The 27,239-nt window shown below is 35.0% G+C and overlaps 3 protein-coding genes and 1 long non-coding RNA gene across 8 annotated transcripts; 3 read left to right on the top strand and 1 right to left on the bottom strand.

Moving 5' to 3' along the window:
• The first annotated feature begins 1,985 nt into the window (after positions 1-1,985).
• LOC138136308 (cellular tumor antigen p53-like) lies at positions 1,986-6,214 on the top strand. Of its 4 annotated transcripts, XM_069055462.1 has the most exons (7): positions 1,986-2,139; positions 2,519-2,636; positions 2,689-2,745; positions 2,800-2,845; positions 4,322-4,899; positions 5,337-5,550; positions 5,602-6,214. In XM_069055462.1, exons 2-7 carry the CDS (start codon positions 2,557-2,559, stop codon positions 5,761-5,763), a joined length of 1,137 nt encoding a protein of 378 aa, XP_068911563.1. In that variant the 5' UTR covers positions 1,986-2,139; positions 2,519-2,556; the 3' UTR covers positions 5,764-6,214. The 4 variants fall into 4 exon arrangements, with proteins under 4 accessions (XP_068911563.1, XP_068911566.1, XP_068911564.1 ...); XM_069055463.1 differs by lacking the exons at positions 1,986-2,139; positions 2,519-2,636 and adding an exon at positions 4,217-4,250; XM_069055465.1 differs by lacking the exons at positions 1,986-2,139; positions 2,800-2,845 and having other exon boundaries at positions 2,620-2,636.
• A 261-nt stretch (positions 6,215-6,475) lies between these two features.
• On the top strand, positions 6,476-21,444 carry LOC138136309 (cellular tumor antigen p53-like). Of its 2 annotated transcripts, XM_069055466.1 has the most exons (7): positions 6,476-6,680; positions 6,729-6,786; positions 19,788-19,982; positions 20,036-20,454; positions 20,507-20,705; positions 20,753-20,897; positions 20,954-21,444. In XM_069055466.1, exons 1-7 carry the CDS (start codon positions 6,583-6,585, stop codon positions 20,971-20,973), a joined length of 1,134 nt encoding a protein of 377 aa, XP_068911567.1. In that variant the 5' UTR covers positions 6,476-6,582; the 3' UTR covers positions 20,974-21,444. The 2 variants fall into 2 exon arrangements, with proteins under 2 accessions (XP_068911567.1, XP_068911568.1); XM_069055467.1 differs by lacking the exons at positions 6,476-6,680; positions 6,729-6,786 and adding an exon at positions 19,637-19,727.
• A 3,306-nt stretch (positions 21,445-24,750) lies between these two features.
• On the bottom strand, positions 24,751-25,425 carry LOC138136320 (uncharacterized). Its single transcript, XR_011161246.1, has 2 exons — positions 24,990-25,425; positions 24,751-24,931 (listed from the first exon to the last, which is right to left on the bottom strand). It is a non-coding gene; the product is annotated as an uncharacterized lncRNA (long non-coding RNA).
• A 183-nt stretch (positions 25,426-25,608) lies between these two features.
• Positions 25,609-27,025, top strand: LOC138136318 (uncharacterized). The gene is made up of 3 exons (XM_069055482.1): positions 25,609-26,556; positions 26,611-26,779; positions 26,835-27,025. The coding sequence occupies exons 1-3, from the start codon at positions 26,540-26,542 to the stop codon at positions 26,922-26,924; spliced, it is 276 nt and encodes a 91-aa protein (XP_068911583.1). The 5' UTR covers positions 25,609-26,539; the 3' UTR covers positions 26,925-27,025.
• The last annotated feature ends 214 nt before the right edge of the window (positions 27,026-27,239 follow it).

Genomic DNA, 27,239 nt, shown 5'->3' with positions numbered 1-27,239 from the left:
GTTAATCGGTTTTAAAAAGGTAATTCTGGTTACTTGGCTGCGATTTCTTTAGCAACGGTACCTGCAACACCTATGACATTTGTCAAGTTTAATTTTAAATTTGCGAATCCTTCAAAAAGTTATGAAATTCACGAAACAAGAATACGCCGATTTGCATTTACTCTATGGCGAAACACGTGGTAATTCAAGACCGGCATGGCTACCATACGGCGAGCGTTTTCCTGAAGGAGTCCTTCCGTCTCGTACTTTTGTGGAGCTACATCTGCATTTATGTGAGGTTGGTTCTGACTGATTCCAATACGATGGCGTCCCCGATCCTCCATTTAACCCCTCTGGATTTTAATTTTTGGGGCCACACGAAAGATTTGGTATACGAAGTTGAAATAAATACAAAAAGCCAACTCCAGAAACGCGTAACAGACGCCGCGAACCAGATTCGTAAAAACCCAGAAATGCTGAATTCTGTTTATGGAAATTGGTACCAGCGTACTCAAATGTGCTTAAATGCCAACGGAAGGCACACAGAACATTTATTATAAAATAATGTTTCTAGTCTAGTTTACCTTTCATTAGTTAGTAGATATGCTCAGTTAGAGTTGAAAGTACGAATATGTAAAGTGTAAATAAATTTATTCAATACATTATTTTGGCTATTTAACCACAATTAAGACGATACTCTTATTACACAGTTCTTCCACAATTTTGCACACACTACCTATACATTTATTTACACATTGAGGAACACCACTTTATTATTTTCTTACTCATTCATCTCAGTCTACAAAATCAGCTTTTGTACCTAAATAAGCTGGTGAATTAACGCACGCAGTGTACAGCGTTTTCAATAAATGTCATTAATTTGATTTAGTTTGTCAGATTTGAGATTTGTCATAAACGATACAGGTACCTATGTTGCTTAGATACTGTCATCCTTACAAACACCAACAATTAATTCCTGAGTAGGTACGTATTTTTGTGGTCAGCAGCGTCGAATGGGTGTGGATAGGGGTTAATTTATCCCCATTATTTTGGACCTAACGAAGGGGGGTTTTTTGGACTTGTTAGATCCTTCTAATGACCCAGAATTTTTTTGGCAGGTTATATCGGGACCACCCTGTATATTTCTAAAATTTAACTGAAAAAATAATTTATATGAAAATAAATAAGATGCTGTACCAAAAATGGTTTATTTCAAGAAATATATAAATCTTGTTTATTGTAATTTCTCATTTACATATTCTTGTAGAAACGTGATTAAACGAAATTTTTGCCATTGAATTTTTTCGCCATCTTTTGTGGATTTCGGATATGATACAAGCGATTGGGTGATTTCACGTGCGTCCTAAGCATTTAATTTCTTGTAAGGGTTTATAGGTAGTGTGAAGCGAACTATGGGTAGGTACAAAATATTTAAAAAATCCACCTGAATCTCAGAGTACAGTAAAGTAACTATTCACTGTCGTGAATAATTTTTAGTGCTGTATGAGTGCATTTAATTATTATAAAAGCTGCAAGTTCAAGTCAAAATGATGGAGGCCCTTGGCACACAGCCGCTTGGCGCGGCCGAACACGACTTCATATTTTTCTAAATTTTTAAATCTCAAAAAACGATATTTTGGTGTGTCATTTTTCCTTCCTTTTTGAAGAGTACCGACGTATCTCCATCTCTCTCTCCTTGCCTCAGACCATTCGATCTCACCGAAATTTACCTGAAATTCCCAATTTTTTTCCGAACAGGACGTTCTGACAGTTCGTTATTGTACCACTGACTCGTTAGACCCAACCTGTGGCTGACGAGGATGACTCACTACCTGCAGGTGTTCGAAAACCACTTGTTCCCTCCCCCTTCGAACCGTTTTCTTCTCATTTCCCACCATGTGACGGTGAGAACAAACAGATTCGCATCGCATTGTAGCAATCAGCCGTCCAATCAACGTCGAGAAATACTTCAAGGTCGCCGAGACCGACATCTTTCGACCACGTGACACTTCTTTTTACTGCTTTTTCTCAGTTCGGTTTCAATTTTGTTTGTGTGCGTGTGGGATGGGTGAGTGGTTGGCGGCGTGAGACAGAGAATTCTGGCTGGACCGGAAGTACATAATATGTAAAAATCCATTAAAACAATCCACATATTTCCAGGTAATTAGATTGTTTACTGTTTGACACTTGATAATAAGTACCGCAGCAAGCTCTCATAGTGATTATTGTCATAAAGTAAGGTTAGGAGATGTAAACAAAACATTTCTAGATAGTTGTTTCTTACCATAATCCCACTCAAATTTGCACGTTTTTACTGCTGTAAAGCAATTATTCAAAAATTGAAAAAAAGACGGATCGGGTCATGACCTACTGTAATTTATCAAATTGTTGTGCAATAATCATAGACGCTAAAACATTGATGGGCACATAAAAAAAATCCATAGAGATCAGAATTTGGAGATTGCCAATCAACGCGCTCAGTTGCTAAATTGAATGAATAATTGCGATCGACTCAGTGATACAATTTTCAATTTTTCAGTTCCCCTTTTATCAATTTTATCTGTTTCACACCGCAAAATGATCGAAGAAGAAAACGAAAATTTTTCAGACATCGTCAATGAAGATGATTACGAATTAATGCAAAGTACAATCGGAATGTGAGTATTCGCCAAGAAATCTTGAATATCAATAATTCTGATTTTGATTTAGATCACCATTGGACATGATGGCTTCACACTCAATAGCCGAAAGTGACGACCTAAGCATGTAAGTTTCGGGGTTGGTTTTGTATGAATTTGCATTTATTTAAAAAGTATTCAGGGATCCCATGATGTTGAACATGATGAATGCAGATGAGACTCTCCGTGTAAGTATTTTTAGTGTTTTTGTGACTTTGAAGTTGGCGAAACTGCACAGGGGTATATAAGCCAACTGAGGCATTCATCATGTTTTTTATTGTGTCAGTATTTGCACTAATTTTTTAACATCGTTTTTGTTTTAATAAATCAATATTATAATTATCGAAAATTTTTGTATTGTAAAACAAAAATGTTATGTACTTCAAAAACTTCAATATAATTTCCTATTTTTTAGTATATTGAGAATACTTTTCGTTCCGCCTATATACTTTTCGTTCCAATTTAATTTTGAAGGAATAAACGAATTCATAAAAATCTTTCGATTAAACATGTAGAATGGTAAAACACCGCACGAGCAGCAATAACTGTTTTGGTTGGTAATAAAAAAATGAACTTGTATTATAATTGAAAATACTGAATTGTACTTATTTACGTCTGTTTTATTGTTATTATTGACAGCTGACATAAATTTCAAATTTAAACGTCTTTGGGACCCGTTTAAAGAAGTGAAATTAAGTTAATCGTAATCAAATGCGAGATTAACTGAACACGTGATCAGATTGAACCAATCAAAGTTTCGGATTCATGGGTTAATCGCGCATTGTAATCCGGTGGTGCGTTCACAATCGACTCTTAAACGCCAAATTAAAAAAAAACACCCGTTATAAGCGATCCCCATAACACTTGAATCAATTAAGTGTAAAATTAAAATGTTATTAACCTGCATCGCTTTTGAGAATACGGCGACGAGTTAATTTAATTATATAAATTTACAATTTATTTGTCACAGAGAAACATTATTCATTTTATTTTAATTAAGTCTAGGTACACTTCTATTCAAAAAAAAGCGTACAAGTAGTGAGCACAATTTTGGCTAGATTGCCATATCGTAAACCTATCTTTAAATTGTTGTTACTTAGAAACCTGTAACAAAAGTCGGAAAATCTTTCCTAATTTTTTAAGCCACTACACAACGTTTTGCGCCAAAATGGCAGAGAGAAAAGTTGTTCCTTTTGATGAGTTCTATTACCAGTTAAAATTAATGTACTTATTTCAGAAACACCTGTATAAGTGTACTCTAATCTAATTAAAACATGTCTGAACTTAAAAAAAAATATTACGGCATGATTTGTTACTCTTGTTTCCATTTTTGTTTTGATCTCATCACGAACTTGGTAGTACGATTACGGTTTACGATAGTGAGTCAGAATTACATTGAAGCTTGAACAAGTCCAAACGTGTGCGGCATAGTTCGGTATTATAAACCGAGTCACGCCGGAATCGTCCTAGTCTCGTCGAGATCACTGACAGTGGCTGTGTTAAAGACTAATTGTCGTATTTATTAACCGTTTATACATTTTTAATTTATTTCTTTGTAGATTATAAGTAATTAAAATGGTTGTTTCTGTAAAGGTGAGTATGTGAGCACAAGGGATAAAAGTCGGCGAACACCGATCAAACCGCAACTCGCGTTTCTGTTTTAGTTGGAAGAGTATGGATTCATGCAGGACACTAACTACCTCGCAACTTACCACCATCCATTCCCACCGAGCGAACCGAAAGAACTCTGCAACACGGACTACTCCGGTCCTCACAATTTCGAAGTGTTCGTGGACCCCAATGTGCTCAAGAATCCGTGGGAGTACTCCACCATGCTGAACAAAATCTACATCGACATGAAACACAAGTTCCCGATCAATTTCAGCGTGAAAAACGAATCTCTGGATCAGCTGTACGTTCGTGTGATGCCCATGTTCGCGGAGGACCGCTACTTTCAAGAGCTAGTGTTCAGGTGCATCTGCCACGAACAACTGCAAGATTCTACCAATCAAGATGTTTCGGAACTCGTGGCTCAACATATCATACGTTGCGACAACAACAAAGCTCAGTATTTCGGCGACAAAAATTCCGGAAAGCGTCTCAGCATTGTGATACCGTTGTCCAGTCCGCAGCCTGGTACCGACAGTGTCAAAGAGTTCTTCTATTTCGTCTGTAAGAATTCTTGCGTCGGAGGGATGAACCGTAGACCTATACAGGTCATCTTCACTTTGGAAAATTACAAGTAAGTTGCCCACGGCGGCGAAAGCTCGGCCGTGGTGGGCTAATTAACGGTAGTTTCGTGTCCAGACTTGAAGACGTTCCGTTAGTGTAAAAGTATATGCTATGGTATCGGTCGTAGATTTAAACTAACACTACCACTTTAATATTCTTTAGTATAACTGGCTAACCTAAATCACATCACCTTCATTGAATACCAACCAAACACTCCAACTGGTCTAGTTCAAAACAGAGTTTATATCTATTTGTTGGTCATAAGTCATAAAGTTACCTAATTTTGCGCAATAATATATACATTCAAGGTAGTCATCTTGTACTTAATTAGTTTAAATAGACTTCCATTATTCTTTATCAGAATCATTCATTCCATTCTTCTTCATCAGATAATATCTAGATACTTACCGTTTGCGAAGAAACAGATAAGATTTGTTTAATTTTTAGTGGGACTGTTCTGGGCCGTCGCGTTTTGTGTGTTCGTATTTGTTCTTGTCCTAAGCGAGACAGAGAAAAAGAGGAAGCGAAGAGAGAGAAGCATGAAAATCCTCCAGTGAAAAAACGTAAAGCGGAAAGGAAGTTGCCACCGTCGACAGATACAGTGGATAGGAAGCTGCCACAGTCACCAGATGCAGTGGATAGGAGATCGTATCAGCTGAATGTAGGTTGTTTGCAAACAGATGTATTCGTAAATATGACATTATATTTACAGGTCAATATCGTGGGTGAAGAAAATTACAAACATGTCTTGAAAATCTGTCACGGTTTGATGTCCAGCGAGATACTTAAACTGGACGGGAAGAACGGCAACGATGCTCCATTCAGGAAATGTCTGGACGAAGTGAACGTCCTGATGAATCGATTTTCGGAATAATCGGCAATCGCGTTTTGTGGTCCCAGATTGCGGAATGTGTTTTATTTAGTTTTAGTAGCTATGGGTTTTGGAACCTACTTTCAGTACCTTAATTTTGGCAGGTTCCAAAGTCGCAGTGTTGACGGTTCTCGGAGAATTTGAAATTTATTTAAATTCTCTCGGAGGAACTAGTGATGTTTTATTGTGCATATTTTAGGAAATTTTATGATTTATGCATTCCTGTTTTACTCTGTCGAGGCATATTTATTGCCTTTTTTTTGTCTATAAATATTTGGTTACATTTTGTAGTAGGAGAAATTTTATTCTCCGGATCAGCACGGCCATGTAACTTCCATCTAATTAAGGATTTTCCTCATTTTACTTCTTTATTGCAATAAGTATGTTTTTATATCATTTACTTTTTATCTATAATATTTTTATACGTTATTACAATAAATTTTTTTATACATTTTCTTCGTGTCTTCCGTAATAATTTGCCGCCACCAGTTGACACTTTAAAAAAAAAAGTAGTTGCATCAGTGCAAATAGAAGTAAATAATTTTTAATGCCGTTTTATGTTTTATGTCCGTTGAGTCAAAAGTAAACTACTAAATATTCGATGATTAATTTAAATTAATTTAAACAATTTAATTCTAAAAATACTGGACGGCTTTATTTTATATTTAAAGTTCCCGCCGAAATTTCCCGAGTTGGTCAAATGACTAAAATGCGCATGTTGCACATAACCGTTGCTTTTGCTTGCTCAGTTTAGTCAGTTTACAAGTGTTGAGTAAAAATTTTTTAAGTCAATTTGATGTGAAATAAACGACGTAGGTAGAAATGAGTAATCAGCTAAGTCAGATTAGCGAAGGTGGCTTTTCTGACATCATCGCCGACGTTGACAATTTTATTGAAGAAAATGGCATGGCAGACGATGTGTAAGAAGATTTACCTTTAAAGATGTTTTTGTTGAGTATGTATTTTAGGGGACAATTGTTGAGGGACATACCTAACGGGAATCCAGGTTCGTTGAATTCCACTGAGGTAAGTCCAGTGAGCTGCGATATTTCACTATTTTAACAACTGACAAAACTTGTGTTTGTTCAGTTGTGTTGTTGAGTGCATAATTCGGCTTAATTATATACATTTGTCGCACGTATGTAAAGTTAGCTACACATTTTGAAAAATTACCCACTTGCACATCTGCTTAGAACCTAACCTCAAAAGTGTCTTTTGATTTAAAGAATACAAACACTTGAGAATTGTTGATATATGTATAGTCGCGAGCAATAGATTTTGGTTGTCAAGGTCATTCTTTGACGCAATCGAAAATGCTCTATTGTAAAACAGTCGTAAATGTCATAACCTATCATCATGTTGTATGACATTAATTGTCATTTTGTTCTCATTTTTTTGACACTTTGTTGACATGGGCATAATCATGCAAGGAAATTTTTTTAAATTTGTGACAATCTAACCAAATTTTTGAAATGACATCGACGACCAAAATTTATTGCTCGCGACAGTACAATGGTCGGCAATAAAAACTAGCCATCACCTTTCTGTCACGTCAAAATCTAAATGTGTAATTAATAATTAATGGTTTAATGACACTGGGCCGTATGATTTTCCATTCGTTAAGCCTTTCATTAGCTAAATAATTGATTAGACAAAGTGAAAGTATATGCCAAGCAATATGTTAGACAGAGACAAAACAATTTAACGACGTTCCTTAACTTTAATGAAAGGGAAATCATACGGCCCAATGACAGTTAAATGATGGCTAACTTTTTTTGCCGGCCACTGTATGTAGTAAACATTTCCAGAATATTTCCTATGGAAGTGACGTGAGAGTCTTGAGACGTAAGTTAAACACTAACAACGTTTGTTCTTTTGTAATGTCACAAAATAGAGTAAAGATCATAATTATTCTTTTGACCTCAATCTGAAAGTAATGATTTTTTCTTTAAACGTCCGTAAGTTATGACATTATACTGCTGCATTGATAATGCTAAAGTGTCACTTCATTGTCATGGCATCTAACGAGCTGACCAGCGTCCGTGAAGTTATTATCTCCGCTGATGAGCGGCTGTGAAGTAAACTAGCTAAATCATTTGAAATTCCTACCTCAAATTGTAACAAATTCGTGTCCGAATGTGAGATTATGGCTCATAGTAATAAAGAGGTAGCATTTGCTTTTGCTTGCAATTTTTCTAGCCTTTGCTAGAAATGCAAGCAAAAGCTACATCTTTATTAATATCAGCCATTGAAAGCTGAAGTGAATAAATAAGGTTTAATCAAGAAACTTGTACATTATTGCAAAACGTACAGTCGCGGACAAAAAAAAGTAGGACAACGTTTTTTCGCTAATGTAAATTTGCTTGCCCTTTCTATGGTTACTATGAAAATATTTATTTATTTATTATAGTAACCCCGGTTTACTCAACTCAATTTTGGCTAAATTTCTTAATAAGACTTGTCCTACTTTTTTTTGTCCGCGACTGTATAATTGATTTCATATAAATGTTCATCAAGTGAGCTGTGCATTTGTAAAAGCGCCTTTAATTTAGTTACATTACAAAAGTCACATTTATGAAGGTCATGTCCAATAAATCTTTACTTGGTAAAAATACAAAGACAAAAACAAATAAGAATTACTTTAATTTAATCAGTAAAAAGACGTAACATTGCTTTTGAAATCAGCAATGTTAAAATGGGCAAAAACTGAAAAATTAGTCAAATCGGGTTCGCGCAGAGCAAGCAACTTTGAAAGTCAGTCACTAGCTTTAATAATAATAATAATAATTGTTTATTCGTGTTAAATATACAAAATAGTATTTACACATGTCCCAAAACGAAAGAAAAATTAATTACATAAAGAATAGTAATGAGAGAAAAAATAAATAAATAAAGAACAAATAAAACAAATTTGACTATTTCAAATCATTAGATGAATTGTTTAAAAATTCATTAAAAGAGTATAGTTATTTTTATATTAAGTGCGCGAAGAGAGTGTTTCTTGTGCATGAAAAGGTCTTTTACGCCGAGACGAAGGTCGAGGCAGTATAAGCCTTTGAATGCACGAAAACATCTTCGCGCACGAAATATAAACAATATTTTTTCTATAATTGATTCAAAAAATTGAAATCAAAAATTCAAATTTTTGAAGGAACTCTGAAGTTTCAATGCAGTGACCATGTTGCTAAGTAACTAATAAAAAACAGTGCGTGAAATGAAAAACAGAAATAGTCGTATGCGTGAAATTGCATTTCACACACTGTTTTGTATGGCTTCTATGGTTTCGATCTTACTAACAATGCAAAAAAAATACACGTTAGAAAATGACCCACTTCAGGCACAGATAACTATGCGTGAATTTCAATTTTCTGAATCAATTATAGAAAAAATTATTTTTTTGTTCGACACTGTCAGAATTTGAGAATTTTCTCCTATGTGAACGGATTTTGATAAATGTCACAACTTGTCAAAACGAAACGTCAAGCTAATTTTAAAGGTTTTAAGCGATTTGGAGCCTTTAAGGGGCTCGTCGAACAAAAAAACGTTGTATTCAACTCGTTCGTGTGTAAAATGGGCCTTTTTTGGCACTCGTGGGCCTTTAAAACGCTCGTTTCACTCGCGTTTTAAAATGGCCCACGCATGCCAAAAAAGGCCCAATTTACACACAAACTCGTCAAATAAACTATGTACTATTATTTAATAAATAAGTTTTTATATGCTTTAAAAATTGGTTTGGAGGTAAATTTTTATGCGAGTCCGGAAGTGCGTTGAAAAATTTAATGCAATAATAGTGGATTCCATCTTGTGATTTAGTTAAACGTAGAGATATATGATCAATGTCTTGAGACCTAGTACTGTATTGATGATAAGATGATAGTTTGGGGTATAGTTTCGGATTTTTAATGACATATTCCAAACATCTATATATAAATATGGCGGGAAGAGTCAAGATTTTCAATTTAGCAAAATGTTGCCGACAATCGTCTCTAAAACCAAGGTTGGCAATAACCCTAACAGCCCTTCTTTGCAATCGGAAAATTCTGTACAGAGTACCTGAGTGACCCCAGATTAAAATACCGTATTCAATATGGCAATGCACTAATGCAAAATATGCTAGTCTAAGACTTTGGAGAGGAAGATTGTTAGCTAGATTACGTAATAGATATATATTTCTAGATATTTTAGAAGCCATTTGTTCACCGTGTACATTCCAGGTTAACTGCATATCGACATATATTCCTAAATATTTTGTTTGTTCTGAGTATTCTACTCCTCCAACAAATTCTTTTAAAGTAAACATCATATGTACAGTTTTATCTTTGTTTAAATTTAGTCGATTTGCCAGGAACCATTCTTCAGTTAATGAAATACTATATTTTTTTTAAGTAAAAGATTCTCCATGGATATTTCCGCATTGCTCACAGTAGTGTCATCGGCAAACAATGTAATATCAGCACACGAAACATAAGAAGATAGATCGTTAATATAAATTAAAAACAAAATCGGGCCAAGGATAGAACCTTGTGGCACCCCATAAACAATGCGTGAAAAATCAGATAATACTTCGTTTATTCTAACACACTGACTGCGGTCACTCAAATATGATAAAATTAATCGTGTACTCGACGGATGAAAATTATACGTATAGAGTTTCCTCAATAGGATGTCATGTGACACACAATCGAAAGCCTTGCTCAAGTCCAGGAAAGATGTTGAATAATATTCTTTACGTTCAAAACAGTCTATTATCTTCTCTACCAAATTAGTAACTGCTTTTACGGTGGAAGATCCTGTACGAAAACCAAATTGCTGAGGAGACAATAGATTGTTATCATGCAAAAAATTTAAAATTTGTTCAAATAATAATTTTTCAAAAATTTTTGATATAGCGGGCAAGAGAGAAATAGGTCTATAGTTATTCATATCAGCTGGATTTCCTTTTTTATGCAGTGGAATGACAACGGCCTTTTTTAAGCAATCAGGAAAAATATTTTCTTTAATGCAGTAATTACATAATTTAGTAAGAGGTGGAATTAGAATATTTTTAACACATGTTATAATCGGTACAGAAAGACCATAAATATCTTTTGAATGAGTATTACGTAACTTGGTGATTGCATCCCGTACTTGAACTTCCGATACCCCTTTAAAACAAAAAATATTATTTGTACTATTCTCATTAGTCATAATACATAGAAATCGGATCTCTGCTTCCACTGGGTAATGAATTAATGATATTTTCAGCAACTCTCGAAAAAAAAATTATTAAAATCATTGGGATTTATCTCACAATTGTTGTGTTTGTTCTTTGATGTTCGATTATATTGTTGATAAGGTTCCATAGGACTCTGGGATTGTTTTTATTATCAGAAATAAACTTGGCATTTGCTTCAATTTTAGCATCTCTAATAGCAAGATGGTAACGCTTCTTATAATCTGTTAGAAGTGATTTCAATTCCGGAGTCCTATGTAAGCGTCACATATAAGACCTAGTGTATTACGCATCTTATCTAGTACAGGTGTAAACCACTTCACAGAAGTGTTAGATCTGGAACCAGTTTTACAGAAAATTTGTTTTTGTGGGAAAGCTAAATTGTAATAGTACATAATAGTGTTCATAAACATTTGAAACCTAACATTGAGATCAAAAGATAAATCTACAAAATTCCAGTTTACATTTTCTAAGAATTTAAAGAACATAAATTTACCCTCATCAGACAAAGGTCTAACAATTTTTACTTTAGACTTTCTCGTGATAAAATGATTGGTACGTAAATTAACTGATATTCCTAAATGGTCTGATATGTGAAAATTTACTGGAGTAACGTCTATGTCTTCAGTAATTATATTAGAAAATACATTGTCAATTGCGGATAACCCTCTAGTAGGGAATTTAACATGCGGATATAGACCATAACTTTGAAGTACATAAATCAGAAAACGATTGTGCATATTTGTTGTTAGTATTAAAGTGCATGTTAAAATCCCCTCCAATTATTAGATTTTTATTTTTATAATCGATTTTACCCAAAAGCTTGTGCATAGTTTCAATAAACATGTTAAAGTCACCCAGAGGTGACCTATACACCGTAATGATGTACACATCTAATGAAGGAATAAATGTCCCTACTAATTCACAGTCTATTTCTATGGATAAAGTTTTAACAGTAGGAAGAGGTATACATTCAAAACTGGAGTTAACAAACTGTATTACTCCTCCATGGATATGATTTTTTCGAGCAAAGTATTCAGCTACTGAATAACTACCTACTGTAAAATAACTCGCCTCAGACTCGACCAGCCAGTGTTCTTCGAAACATAAAATATCAAATTTATTAGTTTCTAATACAACCTCAAGTTCCTGAATTTTGTTTCTTAAACACTGGATGTTCAAAAAAAGGATACCTGTTTTTACAACACTGCAGCACTTTGATTGCTACATCGAGTAGCGCGTTTTGCTTTTACTAACTGATACTTGTTTTTTTATATACTTCACATGAGTAATTGAATCGCGAATGATCAACTTTCAAATTTAAATTGTTGGATTTGTTTAACTTCAAACAGTTAACACACACGGAATTATTATTACAATCCTTCTCGTCGTGACCTTCCTCGCAACAATTCAAACATTTAGAAACATCTTCTTTGCACTTTTCACTAGTGTGATTAAATCCTCCGCATTTAAAACACCGTAAAACATTTACGTGTTCATAAACTTTACAGATATTCCATCCGATACACACAGATTCCATTTTCATAAAGTCGGCGAAAGTAAGAGGATCAACTTCGATAATTGCTAAATAATTTTTTTTCATTTTCTTGCAGGTAATCAGTTTAAAAGTACCGCTGATGTTTTTGAGAGATAAATTCTGTTGAATTAAACAGTTTCTCAGGTTTTCCTCGTTGAGTTCCTCGCTAAAACCTACAATTTTGATTTTTGGGTTGTACAGGATTGTTTTCTTAACACTGTACGCATCTCCAAGTTTTTTTTTTGCCTCAGTCTCCAATTTAATCCTTTCATCAGCATTGTTGCATGCGACTGAAATTCCTCCATTTTTGAGATGCTTAATCTTTGTTATTCCTACTCCAACTTCAGCTAAATTAATTTGTTCTTTTAAATTTTTCATAGTAGAAAGAGAGTCTTGAAGAACCTTTGGTTGAAGAATTACTACATCCTTGGGTTGTTTAGCAATTTCGCTGTAAGTTTTTGGCGAAGATATTGACGGCGATAACCCAGTTCCCAGCTCATTAAACTTCTGACTAACGTGTATGTTTATATCATTTTTTAGCGAAGAGAAGTACTCCGTTAAATCAGCATTAAATTTATCTGTAATCGTTTTTATAACGGTGATATCAGTACTATTTTCCTTAACTCGGAACTGTTATCGCAATTTTTTAACTTATTAATCTCCATTCCAAGGGCTTCGATTTCGGAGCTTAGACTACAATTTTCAGTTATTAACTTACTATTTTCGTTTTTCAGAGCCAAATTTTCCTGCTTGAGTTCTTTCACTACTCTTTGAAAGGTCTCCTCGACGCAACTTATCTGCCTGCAGTGTTCCTCGCACAACATCATGCTGTCGGTTATCACACAAAACTTTTTACCCTTGCCAACTAATATTTGAAAACACCTTTCGTGATATATCTCATTACATTTTGCACACTTAACTGATGCATGTAACACTTTTCGCCTGCATTTTCTGCACTTTTCATTACTTTGTTCGGAGCTCGAGTCGGAATCGTCATCCCGCCCAGGCGACATGGCGACTCTCTCGCATTGTTGTTGTTTTTAGCTTTAATACCAACAGAAAATCAGATTTTCATGGCTTGCTTAGATGCACATTTATATGAAATTGAGTATAAGCACGTAGGGAATATTTATTTAATGTAAAATCCCAATCAAAATCTACCTTTATCAAAAGAAGAGGGCATTTGGAAAAGGAAAATAGGAGTATAAAATAAATTTTTAAATTGTCAGCTAGAATAGTGTCAAAAAAAATGACAACAAAGCTTGAACTACGTCGAATTTTTCAAAACTGATAGAAATTTGATGTCCCACTTTTTATGGTCGCAATAGTACCGGATGTTCGTGACGTTTTTTCTTAAGTTGGGAACATTTTTCATACATTATTTTGACAAACTTGATACCTTCATCAACACATTGGCGTACGTACATCATTTGGCATTTTATGTATTAATAAATTGTGTCAAATAGGCGATGACGCCTATGTTTATGCCAACTATCACATTAAAAAGCAAAATAACCAACAATAATACTTATTACCAACCTATGAAAAAAAGTCACAATCATTTAAAATCATGCACCCGGTACTAACTCAGTGCAAATGTCATGACCGTCAACGACCGCATAAAAATTGACAGAAAAACCAATTTTTAAACACAGAATTACGTTTATCTGTATTTCCCATTTAAATTTTTCTCAAGAAATAGTCTGCCAAAATATCCTCTCGTGCATGTCAAATTGTCATCGTTGAGCGCAATCAACAGACTGTCGCAGCCGAAATTGAGATGTCAATAACATTGTCAAAGTGACAAACAATTTACAATAGAAAAGTCTTGGTGTTTCCAAATTAATGGCCGCCACTGTACATACAGGGTTATTCACGAGAGGGGTATTTCTGAATTTCTTTTTGCCGCAACCCATTATACACATTGCAACAATATCTTGATTTCAAATTTTGAAAATAATTATAACTGAATCCACGATGGCTCTTAGTCCTGTCTCTTTGACGTTGAAGCAAAAGATCTTTGTCAATTCGAAAAATTTGTTTTTACAATAACGACGAAAAGACTGACATGCTCCTCATTTATGGATAGTGTGGAAAGAATTCTGTCGCCGCTGCGGATGTTTACAAGCCGATGGTAGACACTTCGAACACCTTTTACAATAACTTAACTTGTTAATTTATTTGTTGAATTTTGATTAAATACAGGTTATCTGCCAATCTGACATTTTCACAAATCTATCCAACTTACTTCGATTTCTAATTTGAAAGAAATAACACATTTGATTTAGTAGTTACTGCCATTGGAATTGTTGGTTGCGGCAAAATAAAAATTCAGAAGTACCCCTCTCGTGAATAACCCTGTACACATCCCTGTACAACATATTAACAAAAAAAAATATATATTTTTTTATACAGGGTGTTAGGGACTGGTCTCCCAAAAATTTCAGGGTGAGTTTATTAGAGAAAATGTGGTCGAAAACCTTTATACCGTTTTTGGATAAATTGAACCGTTTTCTGAAAATAAAATTGTTCCCTGCTGTTTTGGGACTGCTGAAATATTGTTTTGTTCAGGAAAAAATGTTTCCATTTAAAAGTGATTGCTTGGTAACGACTCGAAATTGACTACTGTCAAAGTATACACTTTGACTTGACCTAATTTTTATTGGTCGCCTGCAAAGATTACAGTCGTTTACAATGCCAGAATATTATACCGAGAAGTATGCAGATATACATTTTGTGTGTGGAGAACGTAGCGGAAATGCCAATGCTGCTGTCCTAAGGTATGCTAATGCTTGTATTAGCGCAAACGGAGGATATTTTGAACATTTATTATGAATTTTTTCAATACAATTCAATAAAGTTACACAGAAATTAACGAATCTTATTAGTTGGTGGCCAGTGCTCGATTTCAAATCCCTTTAGAGGTTGATCGAGATGTGGTATCACAAATAAAGCTGCACAAATAATTTCAGTTCTTTGCAACAATAAAAGGAGACTTACCTCAAGGTTGTGGTGAATGCAGATAATTATTTTGAACATTTTATTGATTTTGGCAATAAAAAATGCAGTCCTGGTAGTTTTGGATGAGATATTATCCAAGGGAAATATGTAAAACCCAAACGTCATTGTGACAGTAGGTACTCGATAAAATCTGACAGAGGCATCGTTTGTTGTTGGTAAGCAATTAATGTTCATTATAAAACGTTAACTATTTATTTAATTATCACAACAATAAAATGATGTTAACGCTCCCAAACAGTGGGGCACCATTTTAAATTTTTATTTTTGAGAAAACCATTAATGTTAGAAAAAAAATGGTATTAAGGTTTCCGACCACATTTTCCCTCACAAATTCACCCTGAAATTCTTGGGAGACCATTCCCTAACACCCTGTATATGTATCCTGTTCACGTTGGATTAACTTTCATATGAGTTGTCATAGTAACAGGTCAGGTCATTTGCACCACTGATGTTCATCCCAACGTGAACAGATTAGTATTTGTTATCAGCTTGCCAACAAAACTAGAAATTTAATGTATGCAATACAATTACTTATTTACATAATTGGGGTGACAGCACAATTATCGGTTTTGTCGGTTTCATTGCTCACTTACTAAACAGACCAACAGATGGCGCCATGGCCAGCGTCCGAAAAAGAGTTACTTTTCGTCCGCTTGTGAGTACGTAAATTTACCGTTTTCATTAAGAGTGTCTAAAAATTTGTTTTTTTATTTTAACGAATCGCATTGGTGGTTAAATTTATTACGTGGACTTCCGTAATACCCGGTATACAATATTTTAAAATTTTAGATTGATTAAAGAAATTGATTGTAAATAACAAAAACTTAATAACGATAAATTTAATTCAAACAGTCATAGATCAAGTTACTTTTCCACACTCACGAATGAGAAATCAAATTTTTCGATATCATTTTAGTTTCATGGGTCTGTCACAATAGTGTTAATGTTAGTGGTAATGTTATAATGTTAGTGGAGATGGCAATGGTGATGTTAGTAGTCCAGTGTTCACAATAATGTTAACGGAATGTTACTCTTACAGCTGTCAACGTGGTGTGAACTGTCACTGCACCTGCGCGTGCTTGAAATTCTCGATGGTGATTGGTAGATGTTAACGAAGCGTTAAAGAACCAGACATTTTCTGGATCTCTTAACATCGTTTCTAACATTTACATCACCATCACCATTATTGTGAACGGTTGAACGTTTCACCAATGTTCTGAAGATTAACATTCTGGCTAACACTAACATTAACATTACCATTAACACTATTGTGACATACTTTTTTTTTACAACCGTCAAAAAACCGCCACATTTATGCATCGTTATCAAGTCGCACAGTATGTAATTTTTTGATAGATCAAAAATAGTTGTTAAAAGTTTCTTTGGATGCTTGAATTTTATTTTTTTACTGTTTTACAATGAAAAATAGTTATTTTTATAGTAAGTGCATGAAGTGAGTGGTTTTTGTGGGAAACATCTTCACGCGCGAAATATAAATAATATTTTTTCTACAATTGCTTTCAGAACTAAATTTTAAAATTCAAATATTTGTAGGAAATCTGAAGTATCAACGCAGTGACCATGTTACTAGATTACTAATAGAAAACAGTGCGTAAAATGAAAAACAGAAAAGCTTATGTGTGTGAAATCGCATTAAGTTCTACATGTAAGAATAATGCTATCTACCGATTTGATTTTGTAAAAAGTGTTTGTTACCAATAGGTATAGGAAGAAATAATACATATATACCATTCACGATGTTTTGGCATAAGGGGAGGCTATGATTTCATTTTTTAACGTTGGATACATGTTTGATTTCTGTCATCTCTGCTGTCACCAAAGTGCCTGACATGCGGACCTATCAAAATGAAAGTAACATGTTGCCGCATTTACCGTAATCATAATTAAGCGACTTTAAAACGTATTGATGGTGTTTGTATTGGACTGCTGAACATATTTTCAGTAAGTTACAATGAAGTCAAGTTTTTTTTTTGTGTATAAATTAAATCGTAGGTGAGTACAAGATAAATATGTAGCACGGATAGTGAAGGAAGAAACAACGACCCAATTGAAATGGCACAGGGGTTTTGTAAAACCTATTACAACTTCGCGATAGAGTTGTGAATTTATGGCTTGAGTCTATTTTGAAATGTACTCCTGAAATTTGCCAACATTTTTGTAGATATTGTAAAGAACTTATTTCGGAAGATTGGGCAAAATTAATGTGAAATCTTTCATTTGAAAACGTTCTTCCTTTAATAATTTCATTAGGAGAATCTGACTCGGAATTTGATTGGGATTTTGATGCAGGTAGATGATTCAGAATTTTCTAATGAAATTATGGAAGTTGAATAGTTTTGTTCTTTTTTGTCATAGACGATGGGTGTGTAAATATTTTGCAGAAAGATTGGAATAAAGTAAGGCTTAATAAGTAGGTACAAGATTTTATACAATCTAGTTCTAGAAATGTTTTGGTTAAAATGAAAAATTCATTGAGAAGTTACTAACTGGTTGGCTAAGACACTGTATAGGTGGGTTATCTAAGTGGTGCATAAATTAACAGGAGCCACTTCATCTTTCGGTCCCGGTCCCTACTATTCTGTAGTCTGTTCAAGTCAGTTTCCTGTTTTGTTAAATTGGATTAAAAATGTGTGAGTATTTTATATTGCAAACTAGTAAAACTGACAACAATGCACTAGACAATGACGCAGTTTATAACCTCAAACTTAGAAAAAAATAACCTAATTCAACAGACAGCTTTACTGCCAACTTAAATGCACTTTTTCCATAGCCTCCCCTTATGCCAAAACATCGTGAATGTCATATATGGTTTCTATTGTTTCAATTTTACAACAATGTAAAAAAATTATATGCAAGGAAATAACCCCCATGAATATCAATTCTTTGAATCAATTATTGAAAAATAACTTTTTGCATTTGCTCTCTAAAATGAGTATTTTGCGGACTCAAAACACGCCGCAAAATGGATCTTTAGCGGCCTAGTACGCTAAACATCGTTGCTTAGATACAACTATCTTAAAACTGACTATTAGACATTTACAAATGTTCTGTTAGTAGTTTCTGTCTATTCTGTCACAAATTTTTAAATTAGTTTAGAGAACTCGTGCAAAAAAATCTTGTAAGTGCATACTTACAAGATTTTTTTGCACGAGTTCTCATTAAAGACTCGGCTCCTACGTCGCCTCGTCATTAATTACGATTCGTCCCCTAAAACCCTATTTTGCGTACTTGATACATAAATACCAAGCTAATATCGCACTCGTATGAAAACAACATTTCGTTTCAGACTGGGTCTGAAAAAATCCGAATCTGCCGTATTTTGACATTTTATGGAATTAATTATTAAATTTTAGTAAAAATCTTGTATGGTAGATACTCATGTGAAAAGTGCGGTTAAGACGCTGTATGAATTGAAAAAAATTTTTTTCAAAGGCTGACTTTATTAGACTCCACAATAAAGTGTCACTTTTGTCATTAACATGCTGCGCTACTAATATCTCGATAATAATAACCTCAATTTTTATACGATGAGATTTTTCACCCTATGTCAAAAATGTACAATGTTGTCAGCTCTATTTTGGGTGTAAATTGCGGTGTTGTGGTTCTTTGATTAAAAAATAGACTATATCTATAGTTCCTGCACGTGACATCTCATACAATACGCATGAACCCTATGTGTGGAATTATTATCCGGGAAGTACTCGACGTATGGATGACTAAAGAATGTGTAAAATTATGAAACTGTAGATATTTTGAGAAACACAAATTGGTTTAATGTAATTCCGGAAATTTGCGCTTCGACCTGCGTTTTTTCGCACAAAAGGCTCAATTTTAATAGTAAGACCGGCAGTTAATAACCGAATTTGTCTTGCTATACGAAAAATGGTGGGTCACATTTACTGCGCAACTGTCTGAAGCAATCATTTCGCTTTGCGTATGTTTCAATTCGAAGAAAATTTCACAAAAAAGATTTTGTTTACTTCGTGGTGACACTTATCAATAAAAAATTCCAATCAATGTTCATTGTTGCATTCCTCACTATAGATTATTAATTAACAACTCATGAGTCACAGCTTGCACCATAGGTTGCAAGTTTTAACTCGCACAACAGCTGCAACTCGATACCCACACAACTGTGTTGTGTCAGTGTGCATAAAAATGGTTGCGTACGCGGAGGTCAGTTTTTAAACATTAATTGTAATTACCAAAGAGTGAAAACACCAAATTGCTTGTTAGGTCGACGAAGTGGAGTACAAGCCCATCCTAGGTGAAGCTTTTGGTCCTGCTGATTATCCACTCTTGTCCAACCATGAAAACTATCAACCACAATTCCCTCCGCAAGAACCGACAAATCTCTGCACCGATGAGTATCCAGGCCAGTTTAATTTCGAAGTGTATGTTGTCCCCAACGAGCAGAAGACACCATGGGAGGTAATCAGTCGTCTAGAGATGGTAACAACTGTTGTGTTACTGTTAAATTGCAGTTTTCACCCACTCTGAAGAAAATCTTCATCGGCATCAACTTGAAGTTCCCGATAGGCTTCAGCCTGACAAACCGCCCCCAAAACACGAATCTTTACATCCGAGTCACGCCTGTTTTTAGCCAAGCTCAGTTTTTTCAAGAGAGCGTGCACAGATGTTTCTCGCATCTGAATCCTCAAGACTCTTCCAACAAAGGACTGGCCCAGCACATACTCCAACACATTATCAGATGCAGCAACGACGGCACTCGCTATTTCGGGGACAAGAACGGCACCCGACTCAACCTCGTCTTTCCGCTTGCAGATCCTCAAGTCGGAACCGACGTAGTGAAGGAGTTTTTCCACTTCGTCTGTAAAAATTCTTGCCCCTCGGGAATGAACAGGCGGGCGGTTGATGTAATATTTACGTTGGAGGATACAAGGTACGTTGCGATGCTCAGGCTGTTGTCTGTCGGTTTTTACAATTTTGTGTAGCGGTCAGGTGCTTGGACGCCGAGTCACTTCGGTCAGGATATGTTCCTGTCCCAAAAGAGATAGGGAGAAGGAGGAGAAGGACTTGGAGAGGAGCAGTCTGTCGCCACAGGGGAAGAAAAGAAAGTTGAGCAAAAGGGATGAGAGGAGAGGGGAACCGGCTGGTGATGATGGAGTGGATACTAGAGTGTTTCCGCTTAATGTAAGTTGAGTTATTTTGTAGTGTGTGCGGTAATTGTTCGTTTTCAGATCCATATTGTTGGTAAGAACAATCTTCAGCACGTCTTGAGGAGCTGTAGAGATACAATGGCTAGTGAAATTATGAAACTGGAAGGGCGCAATGGTGCCGATGCTCCGTTTAGAAAATGTTTTGATGAAATTGAAGCCCTAATAAGTAAGAATGAGAAACAAGAAAAATATAAATTAAACCTTTGCTCTTACTTGTTTTAGGTAAAACGACAACAGAGTGATATGTACATTCCTACGTAGGACTTATTTACATTTTTATTTTATTTTTATGTTGTAATCTGTCGGTATTGATGTTATATTTCTATATCTGACGTTTTGTGCATGTTTTTTCTGAATATCTGACCACTCAAAAATGACATTCCAGTAATGACGTAAAACTTATTCAATTTAGGAGAAGTGCTGCAAACTTCAATTTTTCAAATCATGTAAATTTTACATTGATGTTTAAACTGCGTCATTATCCAATAACTACGAATTAATTGCTAGAGTATTTTGTTTTAAACTCGTGATGTACCAGATAGTTTATATTTAGGGATTAATGTATTTGTGGTGATCACAAGAACCGCTTTAATTCGCTTAACTTTTATAAAAATTGTTACTTGTCGATCTTCGTGTAATAATTAGATGTAGTAGAAATGTGTGTTATTTTTTATACATCATTTTATGAATAAACTTCTTATCAACTTTAATAAGTTTCTATTTTATAAAAGTTTGTGTGTGCAAATTTGCATGGTAATGTAACATCTTGGACGTAAATTTTTCTATTTGCATTCATATTCTCATTATGGAGGATACGATTTACATTCTTTAATTCAAAACAGGCGGAGAAGGTTTCTCACTGCACTTTGATAATAATTAAAGAATACGAAATAAGGTCAATTCGACAAACTGAAATTCCGAAAATTTGAATGGGGCAGTTTTGTTCAAATATAAAAGCAAAGTTTTTCAATAAATTATCACTAAAATCTCTAAAAGTTGTTACCATTAAATCTTTGTTATTTTGATCTGAAGAGTTAATTCTGAAGATTTCACACCAACATTAAAAAATGTCAACTGTCAAAACTTTGACAGATTATTTTTATTTTTTAGAAAAGCCAAGGCGATCTACATTTACCAGGCCATGACACTGACCAAAGACAGTGTGCTATGGAATGGCCTACCACCGTGGAGGGAGAAAAGACTGGAGATGGCACTAATTCAAATAAGTGTACCCGCCCGCGAAAACTACAGAGTCATAAAAGGTTTCTGAATATAGACGCTAGGCCAATGGTTTCCTTCGCCTTCCTTCCAGGCGCATTTTGCTTCTTTATCTAGCGCATGGTGGACTGGGTCATAAAAGGTTGTTGCACGTGCTTTTAGAGGGTACGGATTTTTAACATGGGAAGCATAGGAAATGCCATCTCCAGTCTTTTCTCCCTCCACGCCTACCACAGTCTGACAACATTGCTTCACCAACATTTAGTGAAAAAAATCGAAATCCACTAAACCTGTCATTGTATTTACATTTGTCAAATATGAGTGATCTAATTTTACGACAGTTCAAAAATGCGTAATCGCATTGTAAGATATAGTTTAAAACCACCCTAGGGACAGAAAAATAACGGTGCTCATTACTGATAAAATTTCAGATGCTCTGCTGGGTTCCGGGCTATTGAAACTGTTTGGTTATAAATTAACGCGAGGTGGGCATTTCCAACTTAAATATAACAATTTGTTCTCCCCATTGCCTAAATCCCATCCCATTTCTTGTAACTTGCTTTCCAGTCTCATTTCAATATTCGTTTTTAAAACCAAAAGATTTTCCCCAGTGATTGTATCGTCATTACTAATTTTGATTATTTCTTCCCAAAGTGTAATTTCTTCGTAATTAAAAGTTATTGGAACCGCGTTTGGCACAAGTCGCTTCATTTTGTCCCCAATTGATAAATAACTGTTCCGCTAAAATCTTTAGCACACTTTTGCGAATTCTTCACTCTTCGATTTTTAAATTTTTTTCTAACACTAATATCTTATACTGTTTCCATGGTGCATTTGAGCTCACATCTTATGTTTCCCATAAAATACGCTTCTCTCTATAAGACACGTCGTCAATAGCAACGTATCTTATAGAGTCATAAAATACGCTCACACATATCATTCAAGCGTCGTCCGCGCCGATAATAACAAGTCGTGCCATTCGATGTGAAATGGCCACCAGAGGCACTTGGATCAGTTGGATCGCGAATGAATGGAAACTGTAATAACTACGGAAGGTTTACAACTAGAATAAATGTCAACCGTTAATTCGTCATTGATTATCAAAATAACAATAAATACAATAAGAACTTCAATCATAATCGGTGCAAATCATTTTGTAATATTAATTTGTGTTCGCGAGAAACAGCTAGACATAAAAAGGGTTTGAAACTCGAATAAGTATCAATTGTCATTGATTGTCAAAATAACAAATACAATAAGAACTTCGATGACAATAATGCAAATCATTTTGTGACATGAAAGGAACAACTATATTAATAACATAATTACATAAACATTTTTGTTTTATAATACAAAAATTTCCGATAATATTGCGGAATCTGGAAAAGTGCCCCGAATGCTTGCAGCGTTTCCACGTTGAATGGCAAGGGAAATCCTCTCGAAAAGGAATTTCTTTGATTTTGAATCGCCTGATTCCGCGATAAGTCGGTTTCCGATGACATTAATGAAATCGATGGCTTCTTTGCACCAAGGGCCTAAGGTTTCAAATGCTAAACCTTTAAACACGTAGTTTGACGAAATGATTGAACTATATTTGCTATGTTTGCGTTTGCAAGCCATTTCAGCGGCAAAACCTGAGACTACAGATGATTTCAATACGTAACTGTCTGCAAGTGTATCTACAACAGTAACGTCCCAAACCAAAGGTTGACCTTTAATCCAAGGTACTAAAGTCATCCCATCTGGGCGTTTTCCGTCATCCCGAGACAGTCCGTTTGGTTCTAAAGTTGAATTCACATGAATTGAAGTTAAAGACCGGTTGATAATGGAATTAATTTCAGTGTGTCTTGAAAATCTACCACTGCTTTTGAAACAACTTAGACCGTGGGTGCCAATTTCGTCAACTTTCGCATTGCATTTGCAAATATGAGGTGTACAAAGATTACAACCCAATCTTAAACCAATACAAACTTGGAAGGAAGTGTTATCTAAAAGAGTACCAATATTAGGAGAAGGTATTGCATGTAACCAAGATCCTGATTCTCTGCATTGCAAAGCTTTAAAACGAGCCAAGTCTCTAGGTGAATTAAAGATTAAGTCATTGGCAATTATTCCTTTGATATTAATATTATCCCAATTCTTCTGAAATTGTGGAATTGTTGGTATTTCGTTCTCATTTGCTACACCCCAGACTGCTAAAGCTTCATCATAATGGTGAATATTAAGCTCATTATCCTTTGAGTTTAGTAATAAAGAAACAAGCTTTTTAACCCCATTAATTGAAGATAGGAAAGCAGGGAGGCAAATATCGGAAATGCGACGAATTCCCAGACCACCAAATCTAATCGGTAAAGTGGACTGACGCCATTGTAAATCAGTTAAACGTAAATTAAGTATTCTCTCTAAACAAGACTTTAAAGAAGAATCAATTGAATTAACATAATTAGAAAATTTCCAAAATGGAGTTGTTTTTAATAAAAAATTAAATTTTGGTATAAAAAGACAGTTTTTGATTAAAGTATAAGCCACGTGTCTGTTAAGGAGTTCAGCTTTGTTTAAAAGATTTTCAACTGTAATCATAGTTTTTTCGACGGTGACATTAATTTGTATTCGTTAGAAACAGCTAGACATTTAAATTTTGACAATTTGAATAAATTTTTCCTTCTGTAATTTCTGTAATACTATTACAGTTTCCCATAACGCGCGAGGTGGTGACATCTACCGATATTTTGACTTTTTTCCGGACGCAGAGTTTTGAGCGATTGGCACGACTTGTTATTACGATCAGCGCAGACGACGCATTCAAGTAACATTTTATTCATCATTTTTACAGTAATTATCACAAAAGTGAAAAGTACAATTATTGAATTGGAACTGCCACATTAGCTTCGTGCTCTTGTTCCTAACATCTTCTTCTTTAACTTCTGCTGTTTCATCCAATGCAAGTGTCCGGCCATCGAAAACTGGCAATCTTTACATTTTCTTCAAATGATTCTTGCCGTAGTGTGAATTAACTTTTAATGAAGTTCTACACACTTACCCCATATCAAGAAAAGCCAAAATGACATCTTCCATTACCTCCGTGATGCTTTTTTTATTGTTCCGGCCTTGAAACGAAACATACACCTTTTCGTATGCACTTTTAGACTTCATTGGTAACAAATTGTCCCTTTTTTCTTATTTATTTTGGAACGTTTTGGCACATTTCAACGATGAAAATTGTTTTTTTCCAAATTTGTTGATATTATTACCATAGTACCCACGGCAACCTCCGCACTTTGTGTATTGTGACGCGCCTCGAATAATTTCTGAATTTAATAAAATTTCTGATAAGATGTTAGTGTTAGAAAAAATCTTGAAGACAACGCGTGTTTTATAGTTTAAAAATCTCGATCTATTAAATCCTCGCTCCCTGCGGTCGCTCTGATTTAAACTACGATCTCGATTTTTAAATCGACTATAAAACCCTTGTTGTCTTAATAGCTATAGTGGTCGTTAGGTCATGTTAGAGGCGCTTGCGCGACCTGAAAACATCTAGCACTTGGCCTTAGCCAGAAGGTATACGATTATTTATTTTTTTAGCTATAAAATCTCTTCCCAAATTGGCTTCGTTTCCTCATTTGATGGCAACTTAAATAAAAGTATTTAGCTAGGTACCTACGTAATTTGAAGAAGAAGACGCATAATTTAAGTTGCAATTTGGTACGCAACACTTAAATGACATTTTTAATTAAGTTTGACGAATTTGACCAAGGACTTGTCAAAATTTATTTTAAATGTCGAATTCGTTTCAAAAAGTTTGGAACACCGTAGGTCATGGAATGGCCTACCAGGGAATGTGGCAACACAGCCAGTGTCCAGGCCTGTAACTTAAGACCGCCTTGGAAAAGCTCATTACTATTTTAAATTGTCTTAGAAGATAAGAAATAAAAGGAACGAACAACAATTCAGAGTTTATTTTATATTACTTATTTTTTTCTTGAAGTTTAATCCATCTACACTTGAATACGTGTATTAGAGACCACTTGTTGCTCACAAACGAAATTCAAAACAAATATTTGTGAATGATTTAAAGATCGGACATCAAAGCTTACAAATGCTTTGACCACACAAGCTTGAAAGAACGTCCGTTTGCTGAAACGAGATGAAATTTCAGACATTTTTCAAAGCTCGAAATATTTGAGGTAGCCAACGATATTAATGGAGGATTCATACAGAAAGGAAATCCTCTTGTTTCTCAACAACAAAAATAACAATTTAACGTAAACAGAAAGGAAATGACGGACTTATGTGTGTATTGAGTTCATATTTTTAAGAAATCGGGAACTGGATTACCATTTCTTGTGGGTGGAACAAATCAGTTTCATTAATTTATATGATTTTTCTGGATGACACCATCCCCGATGTCAAAATCAAAGAAGTTTCCTCGTCTCTATGCATAAAATGCAAATAACACGAAAAGTATTTATGGCTACGGTAATCCCCTGACGAGATTTAAATCCTGCAAACTTTGCTATATAAACTTAGACATTTCGGGTTCGATCATCAGAACGGTCCTAAGCAGCTCCAGCTCAACAAGTCTTCGACCAAATGGCTTTCAAGATCAGGTATTAGTGTCTGCCAACATTCATTGTCTACATGTTAAACTAATTTTTATCTAGAATTGTCGCGATGATCGCTCTCCTGCTGTTGGTAACTTGGACTTTCATCAATGGGGCTCAAGCACAGGTGACTTTTTCTCGCGACTGGAATCCCGGAAAACGTGTGGCTGAAAACACCGACTTTCACAACACCATGAAGACTGCTTCAGCTGTTTGTCACTTACTAATAGTGAGTACAATAGAATATATTTCTGTGTAAATGTAGGTACATTACACTATTTTAGAACCAAGTCCGTCAACTCGCCACGTGTGACAATAACAGAGGAGACGATCTCGATTCAGGAACGCCCACAATCTTCAACGGACGACGATAAAATAACATTGAAATTGGATACGAATGAGCTAGTCGTATATACGCGAATTGTATTGTACTTTACTAGATATATTAAAAATAAATGACTAATGAAATTTGAAATTTGCACTTTTTTTGATTCGGGGAAGTACCGCGCAACAATTACTATTCGAACTAATGGGATTCGTGCTACGACGTACGGTAAATCAGACCACTGAGTACATTTACACGGACCGCTAACGCCGGTGTTACTTAAACCGGTGTTATTAAAACTGGTTTAAAACGTGCGTTTATACAAGAGGTGTTGTACAGGCGTTAAAATCTACATCGATGTTGG

This window comes from Tenebrio molitor, chromosome 8, assembly GCF_963966145.1.
Source record: "Tenebrio molitor chromosome 8, icTenMoli1.1, whole genome shotgun sequence".
In the NCBI taxonomy this organism is placed as follows: Eukaryota; Metazoa; Arthropoda; class Insecta; order Coleoptera; family Tenebrionidae; genus Tenebrio; species Tenebrio molitor.
This window is presented reverse-complemented; position numbering and strand designations above follow the sequence as displayed.